Source organism: Larus michahellis, chromosome 1 (assembly GCF_964199755.1).
Source record: "Larus michahellis chromosome 1, bLarMic1.1, whole genome shotgun sequence".
Classification (NCBI taxonomy): domain Eukaryota; kingdom Metazoa; phylum Chordata; class Aves; order Charadriiformes; family Laridae; genus Larus; species Larus michahellis.
The window spans coordinates 86,637,286-86,657,237 of NC_133896.1; the positions used below are offsets into that span (position 1 = coordinate 86,637,286).

At 44.3% G+C, this 19,952-nt stretch overlaps 1 protein-coding gene across 2 annotated transcripts in view; it reads right to left on the reverse strand.

Annotated features, from left to right (window-relative positions):
- BORCS5 (BLOC-1 related complex subunit 5) overlaps positions 1-19,952 on the reverse strand; it is an 81,357-nt gene that overhangs the window by 4,513 nt on the left and 56,892 nt on the right. The window contains exon 4 of one of the 2 annotated variants that reach the window (XR_012587404.1): positions 5,479-6,040. Coding sequence is in view for 1 of the 2 variants with exons in the window: in XM_074589962.1 (XP_074446063.1) it covers positions 5,810-6,040 (231 nt within the window). In the remaining variant the exon portion in view is untranslated. Of the gene's footprint in view, positions 1-1,822; positions 6,041-19,952 lie in introns of those variants that run through there. The other variant, XM_074589962.1, reaches the window with a different exon arrangement.

A 19,952-nucleotide genomic window follows, 5' to 3' on the forward strand; every position in this document is an offset into this window, starting at 1 on the left:
TTCCTGGCATATAAAATGCTGTAAACCAGACATTTCGGGAACTGCCCTACTGGAAGGGGATGCTTACTTTGAGATGTGGACTTCAGCTGCTGTTTACAGGGGCCCTCACCAAGCACCACTGCTGTACAAAGCCAAAGGGTGATACAGGCAGCGATGAGGCTGGGGCATCAGATCACTTTAAAAACAAGAAAAATACCCCTCAGACCCCTATACGTTAACGTCTCTCTCTGTTAAGCAGCCCCTGTGCAGTAGGCGACAGTCCATCTCCACTTTGCTTTCCCAATGCCAGGAAAACTGCGTACTGCTGCAGGTATGTTCACTTATTCTCTAAACCGCTGATCTCCTGAGTTTATTAGACTAACCTGTTTCCTGCTGGAAACAGCTCCGTCACAGGGTGTTCTCAAAGCTGGGTCTCCCTCAGCAAGTAGCAATCAGCTCTTAAAGCAGCTGCCCCTTGCTTTTTTAATAAAATTTTGCTATCCACTTGCAGAAAGTTGGTTGCTTGGTCTTTAACAACCCCTATGATAGTCCATTGAGCCTCCAGTATTGCTGTGCTTCACGGCAGTTCGGCCTGCATCAGAATTAAGAGAACAGAATCGAATGCTTCATTTGAACACTACATGGGTAACACGCCCAGCAAGGTTTTGACAAAATCTACAGCCATCCTAATTTATTTCTGCGGTCACATTACAGTCTTACAGTAAGCCATCATATTTCATTACCTCCACAGCTTCCCCATGAGGTCTGTTAAAATACAAAGCTTTTAAAAAGACAAAAGGCTTTATTTTAGGCAGGCGGCATTAAGAATTGCCATTTGAATGCTCCTCTCCTCTCTCCCACCTTAGGAAGACTAGCTCTGTGACGCGGTAGGCGCGCTGAGCACACCCAGCACCCCCTCAGACCTGCCTTGGCTTTGGGGACCACTGGGTGAGCTATTCCTTCCGTGTCACCTTGCTGAGGATCAGGCTGTCCCATGCAGGCTCACGTTATGAAGAAGTTAAAACCTAAATACGGCAGCTGAAAGCAAGATAGAAGCCCCACAGAAGTACTGCAGACCAGCTGTAAAGAGGCTGAAGTTTGGCTAAAAGTGCAAACTGACCCATTCGGTGATGTGGGAGGAATCAGCACAGGCCACCTTGAAAGCCACGCTGCCCAAGGATGCCCATCTCTAATTCCTTCTGCAATCTGGCAAAGAACTGATGTAAAGCACCTGTCAGGACGCGCTCTCTTTTTGAGAGGAAGCTAAGTATTTTTAATTTCACACACACACGCTCTTACTTTTCTGCTCATATTTAGTCTTAACACTGATTCTTAGGAAAGCCGTTGGGTGCACACAAGGTACAGCCGCCCTAATAAAACAGGCAGAGGGTATCACACCACAAGCGTTTTGTGCAGAGAGGCGGAGTCCATCAATCCCAGGCCCTCTTCTTTACCTCCAAAAGGCTACCAGCACAGAAAAGGTAGTCAGCCAGCTGATCTACAGTCCCACCCCACTGCTGGCGAGTCACCGGCATCGCTGTGCACATCATTGATTTAAATGACATCAGTGCCAACCTGAATTGGGACAGCATCCCAAAAACACAACATTTATTTTCATTCCAGGACATACGTTTCCTTACACTCCCAGGGCAAGCAGTTCGCAGGGCAGCTGGAACCAGCCATTTCCACGGCATGGAAGTGCGTTGACTCCAACTGTGTACAAAACAGTAAAGCTAAGATATGACTTCCCATGCTAAAGAATGCGTACTGCCCGTAGACAGCACAGCAAGAAGTGGTGCCCTGTAAATGAAAAATAAGCAAGGCAATCGGAGAAACAACACACTTGGAAAAGAGCGATACCAAACGTTTTAATGCTGGGGCTGTGGGACATGTAGCGTGTAGGCAGCTGAAAGCAGAGCAAGTCTGCGAAGAGGATAATAACCCATAAACGAAGGTGCACTCAGCCACCAGGCTGGTAATCAAAATACACTCCGGCAGCTGGGGAACAGGAGGGATGTTACAACAGTACCTCAGGAAACCACTGGCAGACGGTCCGAGAGAGAGAGAGAGAGAGAGAGAGAGAGAGAGAAGGGCTGGCTCATGCAATGAGTGGGGCTGTGAAAAACACGTATTTCTACTCTTTCTGTGTAAAAGCTGAGAGGAGGGGAAAATACACTTTAAATATTTAAATATATTTAAATATATTTAATTTAAAATACATACTTTTTTTTTTAAAAAAACACAACTCTCTTCTGTCCCCTTCACCGGATCTTCACAGAAATTGCCCTGCAGATAGGTTGGCACTTTAGCACCCTGTCAATGTATTAAATTACAAAAACATCGGAAACAACAAAGCAAACCTCTTCTGCGCACGTAGCACGCTGACCAGTGTGGGATGCAACAAGCACCAGCGGCAGCACAAAGGGGAGGTTGCCACAGCAGAGTCAGGGGAAGAAGCAGAGCAGCTCAGGCCAGCAGGGAACCGCAGACCCTCACCCTGTTCCCCAGCTTTTCAGAAGATTGTCTATCAAGAAGCTTAGCTTGCGCCCCAGACCACACACCACCTCAGAAAGCAGAAAAGGGCAGAAATGTTTGTTTTCAGTGAAGCACGCCAGATTATTCTCTGCTTGTAGCACTAATTTTGTGGTAGAAGTAACGGCTAGTACATTCGTAAGAGATACCTGAGGCCTTCTCCAACAGCGTTTGGCTTGGAAAAGGAAGTTCATAAGCAAAAGGTAATTCCAGTCATATCTAAAATCTTCTGCTAAACAGTGGGAAAGGGAGTAAAGCAACAGTCTCACCTTAAGCATCACCCGCATCCGAGATGAAGCTGAAAGCAACGTGCAAAGCCAAGCAAACGAGGAGCAGCCAAGCAACAAACAGCAGCTCAAGACGACATGGCAGGAAATGTCTTCCCCTCAGTGAGAGGTCCAAAGACTTACAGTTAATGAAGCCAGTGACAAAGTTTTAAATAAAACTGTAAACCATCGTTTGAGAACAGTTAGAGGGTGCCTGCTATCTTACAGTACCCATACACAAGACTATCACCTGTGGAATGGAGGTGATGACCTGTGTGCTTTGGAAGAGGTCAGCCTTCACGTTTCAACTCTGACTTCTTTCTAGTTAAGCTATTAACATTTTTCACAACTTATCCTTGCTTCCCAGAAAGCTCTAGCTGAGAGGCCCAGCAGCACACCCACAAGCTTTAAGGCCAGTGCTCATTGGAACAAGAATTTTCTCCCATTATCAGCCCAATATCTAGGTGTTTTACGGCAAATAAGGAAGGAACTGATTTGCAGCTCTCGCTTCTGCAGCTTTCGGATAGGAATACTATTCGCTTGCCCTCATTAGCACTGCAAGGAGCAATGCTTTGATCTGATACTTAATAGCATGAGGCCAAATGTCTAGAAGCTTTACAGAAGCGAGCATCTGCAGCCTAGCCCCTGCCTCAAGATCCAGTATCAGGATCTTCCCACCAGTATAGGCTTCCAGGACGTCAGGGTGTGGGATATCCATGATCCCGTCTGGCAGACGCCTGAATGTCACACATTCTAAACTTCCAGACAGCATCATCTGGATGAGGAGGACAAAAACGCCTGCAGCCGCTATTTAAAGCTGCTGAATATTCTGGTGTGTCTGATGACGGGAGGCAGAGACATATTCAGTGATGAACAATGAGGACCCTCACGGGCATGGCCACAACAAGCAGGTTTTCATGGGTTTTTACATCTCATGTAAGCTTTTAACAAACCAAGTGTAAAATACTGCAGGACACGTGAGCAAGGAGGGAAGCCTGATGTTATATCCCGTGCAACACACAGCATACGTCTATGTATATACAACTACGTAACAACCCTGGGATGCAAGCAGTAGACAACCAGGCCCACCCCGCCTTTACTAGGAAACCTGCTGAGTTCCTCGCTGTCTCTCAGTCAGTCAGTTGCTCTTCCCAGGGCATCATTCCAAGGGGCTTCATTTCTATGGGACTCTGCTTTCAGCCAGTGTTTGGCAGGCCCTGGGGTCCAGTCAATGCTACAGTTCAGATGCGCATCTAAGTCGGCTGCAGTCCGTGTCACAAAGTTCACTCCAGGCTACATGGCCTTTGGGAACCCAACAAGAGAATGGACTGTTGCTTCCTGCCACCAGGCGGCAATTAATACTGTCAAAAATCTACCGTGCTCTTACTCCCAAATGCTTAGAGACTATCTTTTGCTGATTAAGTACTCTTAAGTACTAAGAGGTATTGAAGCAAGTCGCCTTTGGCAAGTCACCTAGCCCTTTGCTCTACTGGCAGATGGGTTGTCACACTGACTCTCTCAAAGACAGCTGTCCTCACTCACCACTGGAATTGCATGCCTGATGTACAAAAACCCTTGGGGTTCATGGGCACACTTCAGCCCCCTCACCAGTAACAGCATCCTGGGACCAACATAAACACACATAAACCTACTCTTGACCTGGCAAACTCCTCGCTTCTGGTTTCACACCCTTTCTGCTGCAGACAAGAGCTGCTATGCAATGGTGATGCAGGCTGTTCAACCTTATTTCTAGATCTGTAAATATTTTTACACCAGCGTACAGAATATCCCCCTGTTTTATATGGGGAGAAGCCAAAGCTCAGAGAGATGCGAATTGCCTGCAGCCAGCAGACCAGTGGCAGACTTGGCAACCAATCCGCCTCCTGTGGGCCAGCCCAATGCCCGGGCAGCGTGGACATGCTGCTTGCCTTCCAGCAGAGCCCTCGGCCTGGGAGAAGGCAAAAGCATCCTCTTGCTTTTGGAGCAGTTCGCTGAGCATGATCCCAAAGGGCCGTGTGGTTTCAGTCCTAAAACACCAGACTCAGGCAAGCTCTTGGCATGACGGCAGCTAAGCCAAGGAGAAGACCTAAAAGGACTTCTCGTATCTCCCCCCTCCAACTCCATACACTTGAAAGAAAAGAAACAACTGTGTCCCTCTAGTACAAAAAAGACAGCACCAAGATAACTGCAGTGTCCCCATAAAAATAAAAAAAGAGACACCTCATGTTCAACTTTGGGATGCAAAGTGAGCAGGTCGGTGCCAGTGCCTGTCAGAATCACTGAGCAAAGTGAGGGACACGAAATGCCACCAGCTGGGGCATGAGGACATTGCCAGGGCAAGGGAGAGAGGAATGCTAAGGCTTGCTTAACATGAATGTACATACATATCTGGAACAGTTATTCCTTTACAGCCTCGTAAATTAGTGAGGACATAAAAACAGGAGCCTCGAGGAGGAAACACCAAAACCCTGCCATGCAAACCATGTTAATTACGATAATAGGCAGATTTTAATAAGCCAGTTCCTGGCTCCTGTACTTTCACCTATAAAACACACATATTTCTAGGGCCAGGGGATCTCCGAAAATACCTACCAGCCATCTGATCATCTACACCCCAGTGGCACAAAAACCATGTTAGAGGGTTTGTCACACCCTGTATCCCTTTGAATTTTTCTAGTAAAAAAAAAAAAAAACCACATACGAAAGAAAACTCCTCCTCTGTAAACGCCAATCTAGTCACAGCAATGAAACAAATGTCTCTGCACAGGCGGTAGTGGTAGAAGAGACAGGAGGGCAAGAGGAGGGAGATGAAAGAACGGTAAATCATCTTCTCCAGACGACGGGACCAGGGAGCTCCTGGATTCCTGGCTGCACAGTTCTGGCAGCTGACGCTGCTCTTCCTCTGGTGCCCTGGCAGAGAGTCAGGCAGCACTGCCGTCCGCTTCAAACATCTGCCAGCCCAGCCCGCTGGAAGCGTGTCTGTGCTGAACGCTGGAGCGTGGAAGGTGAGGAGGGGGAGCCTGCCGGATCAGCTAAGACTTTAGCTCCCGGTCGGGTTTCATGCTGAAGGGCTCCAGCCTCTCGCTCTCCGGCAACATGCTGTTCAGCCGCTCCATCAGCGGGATCGTCTGGTCGATGCCCATCTGTATACGGCGGAGGATGGCAGACATCTCGTTGACCTTCTGGATCTGCTCCGCATACTTGGCATACTTCTTCTGGCGCTCCTGCATGAAGCTATAAAGAGTTTCCACAGAGAGGTCCATCTGTTTAAAAACAACAGAGCGAGGCACATTAGTCTGACTGTTACCACAGGCCTTTCAGCACGTTTTCTTTCCTAAAAGCAACTGAGAAGCATGTTAGATGTCCCACTGGAGCCACCAGCCAGGTACAAAGGAGCTCCTCTGTTGGGGCGCAACAAGTCCGTCATGAAACGGAATGATTCACAGCTGTATACCAGGGAAAACATATGACCACAACAGTTCTACACCCAAATGCTGAGTATTTTGTCAGAAAATTCTTTATTTACAGGACTGAAAGCCAACAGGCACTGCCAGGGATTTCCCAATAAACTATACACATATCCTCCAAGTTATCCAAACCCAGGGAACTCGTGGCCTCCACCGACACCTGTGGTATATTTTCAGTGGAGATCATTCATTTGCAAGCTCTACCACAGTTTCCAGTGCTAATTTCATTGCCTTAGACAAATTACTCTGCGACTAAGCCACTGCTGCTATTACCATCATCGTCTGGAAAACTTCTGCCTTGGGAGAGAAGCACAACAGACTGCTAGCGTCCCTAATTTCCCCGAATCCTAAAAATAAATGTGTTATGAGTGACCCCAGGAGAAACATTAAGTAAATCAGCCATGCAATTAAACACAGTAAGTACCCAAACACGGCTCCAGTGTGATGACAATGACAGGAACTGCAGTGCTATTCCTGCCATTGAGTGACGAAGGTAGCCTTTATAATTCACAGCCCAACTTTCTCTTCAGCCAGACCTGTAAACTCCAGGCAGGATTCAGCCGATAGCTGCTAGTACCGTATGCACATGAGCCAAGTCAGATGGTTTAAGCTGTCTTACATGTTGTAAGACATTCCATATATTCAGAGAGCTTGGTAACAGATCTGCTCCAAGCCCTCAAACACACACCTGAAGCTCGGTTGCTTCAGCTCGCTGTAGCTGTGCTTGACAACCCCATCTGCTCCACTGTGATGGCTCTTCAAATTGGTATGTCTGAGTGGTTGGATGCTCTGTCACAGTAGAAAGCGGTCCCCTCACCTGAGACTCAGCACTTGCCCACAGTGGCTGCCGAGAGAAGGGCAGGAGCAGACACACACTGACCAGTTTTAGCCCACTGCCTCCTCTTACAACTGACTGTTTTTCCGAACCTCCCTCATCTAGTTACCCCCAGAGGAAAGAGGTTACCACTCAGGACGAAGCAGCCTCAGGGAATCAGTACTGGTTGAAACAATATCCCTAACTTTAACTGTGTGACAGAGTCAACCCATTTGTTGGAGGACAGCAATCGTACCTGCCATCAGGAACAAGCTAAATTTACTGGTGCACTGCTAAAAAACACGCTGTGCTGACCAGATCTGACTTACATAGTACTTAATGGGCAAGTGTAATCCTGACCCAGCACGCAGTGGTGCGGGGCTGTAGGGGAGAGCTGCAGCAAGGGGAGGATGGGGTGGAAGCAATGCAAAGCTGGAAGGGGGATGCCCCACCAAAGATGGAAGTCTCACCTGACCGAGCACTGCCATCCCGCTGGCAGCAGCAGTGTTTGACACTGGGGGAAAAACTAGGGGAGCTGTGTTTGCTGACAGACGTCCCTTTCAAGCCCTTGGGAAGGAGTCAAGATATAAACAGTCAGGCAAGAAAACATTTGATTGAGAAACCTAAGTTACAAACAGCTTTGAACACAAACACACAAGTTCCCACTGAACTGTTATGGGGATTAGGAAGCTTTTTTTACCTATCACCTCCATCAGAGCTGGATACAGTGCCAATTAACCTTTTATTTTGTCTGTACTTTCTAGTGTTCTCAGGCTGAACTCTTCATCCTCTGTGCTTTCCTGTGAATTCCTCCCTCCACGCTTCCATGCATGGGACAAAATAAAAACCAGCAGAGCAGGAAACTCCAAATAGAGTGGAAACAATTTAAGCCTACACAGGGGTTTCTATTAAAAACCCAGCTTAATAATTTAGTAGCATGGCGCTAGCTCTGTAAATTGGAGTGTGTAAAAGCCAGACCACACCAGGTCTGCACAGAATGGAAGTAAATTCAATCCAGCGCCTAAAAACATCCTACCTAATGAGAGAAAGTGGCGTGGAGTGGCAGCCAGTCGGAAACCTGCCAAAAGCCAGCATGCCTCATTAAACTGAGCAGCGCAGGGACCCAGGCAGAAACCTCCCCTGGTGCTGAAGTTCTCCTCCACAGACAGGTTCTCCATGTGGCCTCACAGCACTGTGCAAGAGGCAAAGCTCATATCTACCATGCTCTGAAACAAAACAAACAAAAAAACCCCAGAAAGACCCCCTTTTCTCTCCATTTCAATAATTTTATCGCTTGACTTTCAGGCTCTTTGTGTAAATACCAGTAACAACCCACTTACTGGAGGGGAACACGGGAAGAAGCTGAAGCTGACCTGCAAAAGGAAGAAGAAATGCAAAGGGGCCTTCCAAGCTCTTTTCTACTTTTGGATGCATTCACAATAGCTATAAAAAAAGCTGCCTCACAAAAAAGAGAAAGGGTGGAAGTGAGCGTTTCCTATGGTTTCCCTACACCTAGCGTTTGTTTGCCTGCTGTGGGAGGCCATGGCGGCTGCACAGCCAGCAGCAGGACAAGGAAGACTGAAGTTGAGTAACTGTGAGGAAAGGCCAATTTTTACTCAGACCAAACCTGGTCTTTTTAACTAGGGGAAAAAAAAAACAAAAAAAAAACCCACCAACCTACATGTTAACTCCTGTATATAAATGCCAATGCCTCTTTGCAGCTTTCCTTGAAGCGGGCCTAAATACACACTTACATCCTTCCTGCCTCCTCCCCCTCCAAGCAAGCTCCTCCAGTGCCAGACCTTGTGCTTTCACCTCTCCTGGCATGCAGTCCTGTTCCTCTGGCGCTCAGACGGGGACTTCAGTTGCAGGACTCAGAGGGTCAGGCCTATTTACCCACCACAGAGACTAAAACTGTCCTTTGGGAATCTGCAATGAACAGGGAATGTGCATAAGAATCCACTTAATTCCCATCTATTTAATTCCATACAGTAGCAATAAAAAGCATCTGGAGAAGGGGAGCTTAGGCAAAGAGTCTGCTCCCTTGCCTACAGCCAAGGCAGTCCATGTTTTCCAAGACACCCTCAAGGGTCAGATGAGTGAATTTGCCTTCTCTGAGCAGCTCCCATCAACTCCCACCTCCCATACACAAGGCCCCGCCACAGTCTCTTCCGAAGAACACTCAGGTCTCAGCCTTCTTGCCCGTCCCTGGCTGAGAAGCAACCTGGGAAGCACAGCACGATGCTTCAGAGCCAGCAGCTCTTCCACTGCCCTACAACCATCTGGAAGTGTTTATTTGAGCCATTGTTTCTGCTCTGCTTGCTTCAAGCTCCCGACCACACCAGGCCACCACAGTTGTGGGCAACTCCCCCATCACCAACCTCTACCCATAAGTCATGACAGATGTGGAGCTGCGCTGTCACCAGCTCATCGATGGCTTCATCATCACAAACTTCTCCTTCGAAAACACCACTGAGTAAGTTAGCATCATCCCCAACTTACAGGTACAGAAGAATTTAGAGAGTCAAAAGACTGGACCTGATGCCTCTTAAGAAGCAAAAGAACAAAAGCAGAGGGCAGAGCCCAGCATGTGAGGTCCCGGTCTTAATTCTTGTCAAAGCAAGAGGTTCTGCCCAACCTGGTCTTAAGGAAAAAAGACATGTTCTCAGTGAAGGGGTGAGAGCTCCCTATGCACGTTTTATTTCTTTCCAAAAATAATTCTCCTATTAAAACAGCAAACCTGAGGCTGGACATGCCTGGAGTATAAGACAGGATTTTTTTCCCTTCCTACATCAAAAAGGATGGAAGAGTTTTTTCAGTTTTTCTTCTAGTATAGTATCATAAAACAGACAAGCCTAAAACTCACCTTCCAGCATGACGTACTTTTTTTGTACAGCCAGTGACATTCAGAATTTGGGTCTGTTTCTATTTCAAAGCTCATGACTCCTCCGTGGATCAGTAGCAGCAGGACACTAATTTATGCCTCAGCTTCACATTTTAAACATGAAATGACATCTACTGGGCTTTTCTTTCCTCAAATGAAAACAGATTCGTAATTACTTCCAACAACAGCGCAAGATGGATATTCCCCCACTCAAAAGGGCTCCAACACGGCCGCTCCTGCTACACCATTCACATTGTCAACCAGTAAGGGCTCGCAGATTCTCCTCTGCGTTACACAGACCCATTTGTAACACCACACTGATGAAACACAAAAACAATTGAGGGTACTTTCAGACATCTTGCACACCACAAATTCTTGCATTCATTTTAGAATTCTTTGTGGCCCACACTGCCAAGCAGAATAAAGACATGAGTTCAAGCCCACAAAAAGACTGAGGTCAGCACTGGACACTGCCCAACTCTTTTCAAGAGACCATGCTGAAAACAAACCAGTGCCCTACATATACCTCTTACCTGGTGTAGTTTTATAGCACCTCTGTCACGAGCATGTAAGTGTCCTGAGCTCTTGGAAACAGAGGTCACATCTTGTTAGTTCAATGGCTGAGACTGAAAATTGGAGCTAGACACATTTTCCCTGGTTGCAGAACATGCAAACGCAGTCAGAAGTTCATTAAACTTGGAACCAAATTTCTAGAGAGGCACTGCTGACAACATTTGTAACAAAACAAACATATCTCATAAGAGGATGCTCTGTCATTCCCAGCTTTTCCACTCCCTCCTTAAAATGCCAATAAGGCAAGAAGATGTTTTGTTCGCCCCCCACTCAGCAACAGCCTTCAAGAGCTCACCTAGACATCCATTTGTCCAGGGTCCCTCTTCCCTAACAATTTGCTGTCAGCTCCCATCCCCTATGGCTGACACTCAATAAAACACAGCAATTAAGGTGCAATCCTTATTCCAGAAAGTTCACTTGCTAGAACAGTGCTCTGAGCACAAGCAGCCTTTCCCTCCATGTTGTCAGGTGCCGGGCTGGGGTTAAATGAACTCCTTCCTGCAGCTGCACAAAAACCACATCTGAAAGTGACAGGCGGGAACATGACTGCACGGAACATGAGTCATGATGTGCTGGTGTGAAAATACTTTTCAATCAATGCACTTAAAACTGAAGACAGCTCCTCTTTCTGTACTGCTTGAAAACAAATGTGCTCAATGAATGGCGCTTTTTTTTTTTTTCCCCTCCCCTCTTCCCCTCTCTCTTTGATAATGTCACGCAAAGTTAGCACAATAGCTCGTGATGACTTCCTGATGACGGGAACATCCTCTGTTTCTCCCACTCATCCCACACGCTGTTAAGTGATAAACTTACTGGGTAGCATCTCTGCCAGGGTAGGAAACAGAGATGCCCAGCCAAAGATCCCATTCAGCATCAGTAACAAGTACAGCTCTCATGAGTACCCTTCCTCTGCGCCACTGCCAGGTAAACAAGTATAATTTGTGTTTAAGTTTTGCTTATCACATCCCAGACCGAATCCCCTGCCAAAATGTTCCTTTTGCTCCCTCTGTAATTTGTCATTGCTGTAAACAATTGCAAAGGGCTACTCTGTCTAAGCACACGGATCACAGTCAAGTTAGAAAATGAAGAATATTCATTTTAACTGGCTATAACACTGAGTTTTGGTAATATTAATAGCTGCATCGGGGCCCTTACTTGAAAAGATCTACAGCTGAATCCATGCCTGGTCCCTAAAAGCTATAGTAGAAACGCAATAGCATAAGATAGGCTGCTGCGCCCGTAACATCGAGATTTAACTATTTTCGGAGGCCTTGGGTTGCACAAAAGAATTCAGAATTGAAAAGAATAAGAAGGTTCATTCGTGAAATTAGCTTTTCCACTTTATGTAAATCTTTTCCTGCACATTGTGTTATTGGACAGGATACATGTTTGTCGCTACCCTGCAGCCTGAACTCCACAGCCCACGTCTCCCTCACAGCTCCCACTCGAGCCTTCCCTGCTTGAGAGCTACCAGCATCCCTCTGCCAACTGGCAGTCCCCCAAGCTTAAGTTAGGACTGCTGTCACTAACTGTTGCTAAAAAAGGAGTCCTAAAGCTATGATGAAAACAATACCTACCTCTCACCCAGCACTAATGAACCAGTAAACTTCCAAGCACTTGAAAAAGCAGGGCCCCACTTCACAGAGGTGGGAGAAGATGGACAGCAAAGCCCAACAACCAGCAGCCATCTGGAACCTGGTGCTGTAGATGCTAAAGCCAGCTCTCCAGCTTGGATACATCTCATATCACCCATCTTGTTCTACTGGACTGACTTTACTTACATTTCCCTCAACACCACAGCTACTTATCATCTTTCTCTCTCAAAACAGCTAAACCGTAACACGTAAGCAAGTGAAACTCAGGGCACAGTTTCACATTACACAAAATCCAATGCAACCTCAGGCTGCAGAGCAGCCGTCCCACCCCTCCTCTTCAAATTAGCTGTACGATCATGGGACCGGCTCTGCATGTAAGTTGGGGGGGGTGAGAACAAAACAAGCTTGGTCTTCCCAGGCTCCTTTTATTTTTTCTTCAGTGGTTTGGTCTTCTGTCCCATCAGCTTACAGTCACAGAAGCGACAGGACCATCATGTGAAGAGAAGGACCATCTCTCGTACTGTACGTGCTCCTGGATCCTAACTCAGCATTTGCTGCTGCTGTGTCAGACTTTTAAATATGCAACAAGATTCTTGGGGGGGTGTATCTGATTTTATCCCTAAGATTTCTAAAACGGCACCAAGAAAAGGTTATAGTAATTTGTATCTCACTGACTTTAACAAGTAAGAATACTTTTTTTAGATCTTTCAATTGTTGCTTTCATAGAACAATCTACACCCATCTAAAAAGTCATCTCTAAAATCTATCAAGACTAAAAAATGTTGTGTTACATTCAAGCATTAGAAATGCTTCCATAGCTCTCCTAAATGACAAAATTTAAGAAAAATAAGTAACAAAAAAGCACCCAGACAATACATAAGATAAATGACCCTGTGTATAAAACGTCCTCACAAAACCTCTCTTTTGTGGAGTACAACTCCACAGAAATGGATCAGAAACTCCTAGCCTGTCTTTAATTAGCTGTTCCTAGAGAAAGAAAAATCTGTATCTGGTACAGAGTGATCTATTGCCTAAATAATAACTTGCACAACTGTGTTTCAGACTACCTAATAATTCTGCTACATAACACAGCCTTCAATTCCCTCATTTCCCAGTTTTACACTGCTGCTACATTACTCATTCAGAATACTCCTGCATCCAGCCAGAGCTTGAATATTGTAGGACAACAGCACTTGCAAATGTTATTTAGCCTTAGGGTTTCAGTACTTTTAATACGTCAGAATGACTAGCTTTAAGCAAGTCGGTTTTCCTATCAAGAATAAGCTTAGATTTGAAAAAGAGATGACCACTATCATTTATGAGATGTTTCCTCAGAAAACACCACCGTCTTCATTTCAGAATAAAAAGCTGCTATCTAAAATAGTCAGCATCATTACATTTGCAAGCCATCTGATCTAATGATATTATTCTCAGCTTCACACTTGGGACCTGACAGCTGTAGGTCTTCTTTTCCAGATGTCCTACAGAAGGTCTTTCAAAATTTTTCAAAAGGGGATGCTAACCTTTGACATATTCAGTCAGGGTTAGACAAACAAAAAGAAAGTGTTTTCTAGAAGAGAACACTACTTAAGTAAGAAAAGGCTCTTAGTTCTTTTCCAGGGAACGCAAAGGAGCTGAGTTTTAACCATTTCCTACAGTTTGTGAAGTGGTAAAAGGATTATCTAGGACTCCCTCTTTTTTTTGTCTGGGGAATTGCAGACAAAGATGGATTCGAGCACCCCGCTGCACTTACACAGCCACTCGAACACATCTGGTTGCATCAGACCCATCCCCCATGTGCTGTGCAGATGGCCTGTATACACGCAAGACAGCTGAAGTGTGAGATGTGCAGGGGCACAAGCCCAGCAGCCAGGAATCAGGGATTTCTGGATGTCTAACATGCCAGATGAAGTTTTTGCTCTTTCCCTGACAGCCACAGTTCTCATATGGAAGTCCAAATCAACTTCTTCTCACCAGGGAAACTCAAAGGTATGTCAGTTCCAACAATGTTAGCCATTAATACTGTGAAAAATTTGTGAAAGATCTTTTTGTAGCTCTGCATCAGCTCTTCCATGTTCAACCAGAAACTGAAATGAGCCAAGTACATGCCTGTGATGATGATGAGAAGGGGAGGATCTACTCCTTCATTCCCAGAAGAGCTACTTTCAAGACTAACTCCACCATACTTCTACACAGTGCTGAAGCTCAAATGTCCAGCGCTTTTCTGGAGGCCACGTCTGGTAGTAAGTCTTTGGCTTCAGGAAAGCCTCAAGAAAATCTTGAGCACTGTAGATCATTTCCATAGCAAGCTCTTCTGAGGCTATAGACTATTGTTTAAAATATGACAACAAGGGTACATACCACCACCAACACTCAACAATTCAGTAAATTTAATGAGTGAGTAGCGGTAACTAATCCACCCTGCGCATCCGTTTTTACTGTATTGAGCCACAGCAGCCTCAAGTTTCACAGAAGGCAGAGTATTTCTCTCTCCTTGTTCATGTCTACAAATGGATCTCTAGCAAAAACTGATTAAAAGCAAGAAGACATTTGAAAAAAACGCCTGACAGGAGAACTTATAATTGAAAAGTAGTTCTTCTTCAGTTCCCATGTATCTTAGATTAGGCATAAGCAAGAATTAAATTCTATGGACTGGATGAAGCACAAGGTAAGGCTATGACCCAAAAATCCTTTCTAACTTTAAAAAGTCTTATAAATTCTTTGACAATTCTTTGCTGTTGTGTTGATTTTTTTTTTTTTTTTAACAAAAACTACCTGAGCACCTTTTTCAGCTGAAATACATCTGATTGATTTGGGATTTTATCTTTCAGATAATTTGCCAGTCCCAGCAATTGCTCTTCAAATACATTGCTTTCTCTTCTGGTAAAAAAAAAAAAAAAAAAAAAAAATGTTATTTCTTGTTCACTACACCACAGTTTGGCACAGTTCATACACTTGATTACAGGGTATTCTAATATACTATAATTCAGCATTTTATCCAGGCTTCCAGAGGTAGATGACACATCCAGTCAGGAACAACGCCCACACGAATTAATAACTAGTAAATGATATGTTTCATACCTCTAGAGCAGTGTTGAAATAATGGCTAATAATGTTCTCATATAGAAACATTCATGCCCCAATGGCACAGAAACATTAAGGAAACCCTACCCTTCATAAAAAGCAAGATGGACAGATTACTTGCACTAAGGCTTTGTAATACTTCGAACATGAAGTCATCGCTGCAGATCACATCTGATTGTTATCAGAATGCTAATTATAGGGCTGCTAACACAAGGTCAACCCGGCTCCCCCAGCCTACCACCAAGCATCTTTAAGTCATCGGTGCAACTTCAAATATTTGCAAATAATACTGGCTAACCTATCTAAAATGAACGTCAACTGCTGAGCAGGCTTTTAGCTAACATTCCTGACACCTCTTCTCCTCTCCAGCCTCTCCCCCCCATTTCTCACTTAAAGGTAGAGTTGACACCTTGAAAATTTCAATTCAACATTGAAACAGGAGGTAATTGTTAGGAATGAAAGCCTGTAAAGTGACTTTTCTGTATCAACACAATGCAGCAGGGAGGGAGAAGACCATTTTCAATCTATATTAACCCCAGACTTACTTAGAAAGAGAAATCATACCATTTTTAGTCTTTATTTGACTAAACCAAACAAGTACAGCTTTTCCAGTTTCCTCCCCAAGGTTCTCCACTCCCCAGCCATCCTTATAACCCTTCTGTTGTACTATAAACTCACCTTCCCTGAACATAATGAGAACTGCGCACTGTGTGCCAGACGAGATCTTCTCACAGCCTTGTGCAATACAATTAATATGTTCCTGTTTCTCATGGGAGCACCTTTTGTGATACAGCCCAGGCTGATACGTGCTTTCTTCATATCTCAAATCTGTTTCATGCCCAAATTCAATATCAAGTCTGCTGACTCTAGAATGGGCTTCAATCCTTCTTATTCCTATTTGAAGATCTACAACACTGAGGGGGGTGTGTTGGGGGGATGGGGGTGGTGGTGTTGCGTTTGGTTGTTGTTGTTTGAGGTTTTTTCCACCTGGAGAAAAAAGGCTAGAATAAGAAACCAAATTTCCTAGTTTAAACAAGCTGTGAGAAGAAACTGAATTCTATTCCTTCTGGTACCCGATCATCATAAACTCCATGCACTAATCCTGATGAAAACATTCATTTAAGGCTTAGCATAACTAGACTCCCAATCTTCAGTGCCAGTCTCTTAAGCACTTAAGTTCTATAATAATACAAACGTTTCTGACTGCTAGGTGCTTGTTTAAGTTTAATTTCCTACTCTTTCATGGAAATCTGGTGGTGGAAAGAATTACAGTTTAGATTTTTTCGCAGAAGGCCGTAAGAAACCAAAGCGCAAGAGAAGGTAACATGCTGGAACTGATTTCACACATATATTCTAGGAGGGAGGGACTGGTCTTTTTTATGACACTAAATGAAGCAGTGCATGTTAACACAACAGATTTCAGGCTGTCACAAGTGCAAACAATCCTTCCTCTTCCTTAATAACTGCTAGATCACTTCATAAAGTTCATGTACAACAGAGCATTGGCCATCTGCCTCGGACATACACAGCAAGACATTCATTCCATTTATTAAAGTAACAACTGTGAAGCTTTTTCAAAAGCAGTTTCCCATTTTGATGCTGGCTGGTTAAGACATCACCCCACCATTCAAGAATTCAAGCTACTTGCACACCAGGCTAGAGAAAAACGAGCAAGATCAACCAGAGGACATGAAGGTAGTTTCCAGCTTAACAACCCTGCGCATTTATTTCTGCATGATGGTGCCTGTTAAGATTGCAGACTTTATACATAACACTTCATCACAGAAGGGAGAAGAAATAAAGAGCCTGATAGATTGCCACAGTCCTCATCAATCTCATAGTTCCAAGATGCCAAAGACTATATTTAAGGTACTGATTTTTTTCACAGAACACTGTGTTCCCTAGATTTTCTAGGTAGGCACAGCAGCATGGCATTAAATCCCTCGAAAACACCAGTGGCATTTCAACCCAGGTTCTTACCCATTTCAGAAATATTGCATCCCAAGGAATTATCAGGCCTCTTTCCCTGGATTTGGGGCATTGTTAGTTTAAGTCTGTGAACCAAAAGGCTCACTTCTGCTTGCAAATTAACATGGCCTCATTGAGAAAGTCTTTGTAAGTTTGTGTCAAAACTAAACACATCTCCATTTCTGCCAGGCTTTGTTTAACAGGTTTACTTTTGATTCTCTGAGCCCTTGCCTTTAATGGGATGAAAGGTAACTTAGTGATCTGTTCCATATGAGCACGTGGACCTTGAAACAAAGACCTGAAGTTAAAGAAGCACTTTGGACTTGGTGAGGTCATTCATATTTTGCTGACCTACTTCAGTTTAGTCAGAAGGTGCATCATTCTCAGGGCATGTCTGCTGAAAACAGGTTTCACAAATAGTTTCAGAAACTCAGCTCTGATACCACCTACAGGGAAACCATAACTAACAGGAATGGCAACAAACATCTCAGCAGAGTACTGAAACAAACAAAACCAAAGGCCAAGCAAAAGACACCTGCACAAAACTTCCCCTTCATTTGAGTCCATTCTCTGAAGGGACACTGGTCAACTGTTACTGGAGCGTGGGATGAACCCCAGACACTCCAAATCTTTCTGCTCAGAGAGGAATAGAGCTAAGACTCTGGTGCATCACCCAGTAGAAACTACGTGTGCTTGCAGCAGATATGCACCCCGAGTCTAACTGCAGCCTTGGTTAATGGGATCCTGCACTGCATCAACCTAGTCCCCAGCCTGAGGACCATCCTTCCAAGGTTTCTGGCCTAGGATTCATTCATTCCTGGTGAAGGAACAGCTTCCTGCATTTAGAGAGCTTACTCCCTTTATCACTGCCTTCAAGGTACCACGTCCTTTAACTTCCACCAGGGAATATCAAACCTCGACAAGCTTTTCCCTACCACTGCCAACCCTCCCATGTCTAACAACAGGGGTTAGAAGCCACAGGTCCTGCCCAGAACAAATCCATCCTTCCCTCTAGGTGAAACAAAATTGCGTTGATGACCTCTGCAGACCACATTCCCCACCACATTATGCCACCAGGTGACAGGTCTCTTCAATAAAACAAACACTCAATGTCACAGAAACAACCTAGTTGCAATAAAGGTCAAAAGGGCATAAGGCATTCACAAAAAATAAACTGAAATTCCTAAATCCTCAAATTGTTAGGCATGTTTTGCTTCACACATGTGGTGACATGAATAGCTGAATCACAATTTATGAGTCTTAAATACACGGGATAAGCTACAATGTGCTTCTATATAGTGCTTGTGTAAAAAAGTGTTTCTCTTGTTAGTCTGTCAAATGCACTAGACGAGATGCTAATAGAAAATAATGATTTAACTCCTATCCATAATTTTAAGCAGCTGAAATATTAGGAGCTGTGGTCTATGTGTGGCTTCAAAAGTTATTTACTTGCCAAATACCAAGGGATGTATTTCTGGACGTTGTGACTACATACTAGAGAAGCCCATTACAATTACTTTTTGCAGCAAGTTAGTAAAGGGAAAAAAAATAAAAATCCAATACACATCTTATTCTGGAATATATGTTTAAAATAATAAGCTATTCCCATAGAGGAATTTATAGGTATGAAACAAGCCATACACTGTAATTTGCTATACGGCAAACCAAGTACTGATATTAATGCCTGCCTGGATGAAAGTTGTTTAACTATTAAGAACAGTTAAGAATATAAAAGTAATGTTTATTAGATTTGAAAATTGAGGGGGGAGGGGGAAGGGTTGTCCCCACAGGTGTGCACAAGCTTAGACTGAAATATTTTTAATTTCATTTTGTATTGTAAAAAGTGTTCTGTTTTCAAGATCATTGTCAGCCTGGGATTCCTATGGTAATAAAAGCTACAGATAACACCGCATCGATATTTGGTTTTAGGGTAAAGCATAAGAGCCCTCCCAATAATCCACTTTCAAGTACATTTTAAGCACAGTTTATCTAGGAACTACATTTGCCTTTACGGGTACATAGGATACTTCAAGTAGCACATCTCCTTTGCCAATACTGGAAGTCTAGTAAGATATGGGAAGATCTTTTCATTCAAAGCTTCTTTGAAAGGAGATTTAGGTGGCTTTCAGCTTCCCTTTTGCTTTCATAAAAAGAAGGTAGGCCTAAATGTTCAAGTGTGACTAGTAATTTTTGAATACTTGGCTTTGGGTATTTTGAAATATGTGATTTTTTGAGAAGCTTAGCATCTTGTGTGTGAAAAATAGTCTTTTCTTAAGGCACTGAAACTACACAGTTTTGGAGGTACACAAAACCACGGGCCCTTTCTGAAAATTCAGCTCTGTTCCCCAGCCTTTACCTATTCTACTTGCTTCCCATTCCCTGTTATTCACCATCCCCTATCAGATGACTCTCCAGATTCTCTCTCTGCCACCCAAAACAGATATCCTCCACTGATAAGGTCTTAATGTAAAGTAGCTCTCTCCCTGCCTTGTTTCCTCCTTTCCCCCAAGTCATACCTTTTATTTAGTGCTGGTCAGTGTTTGCCTTCAAACCAATCTTGACAGAAACCCTGCATTTTACAGATCACAAAACTGAGGCAGACACTCATGGCAAAGAGAACACATGCAGCTCTCATAAACCCAACAGCAGCTGGAGTTGCTCAAAACTTCGAACTAGTTATAATGCAGATCTACAGCACTGTCATGGCAGAGCCAGATGTGGGATGCAGCAAGTTAAGACCTCCCATCTACAGCCAGGACCCTAAACCCACCCCAGAAACAAAGGAAAAAC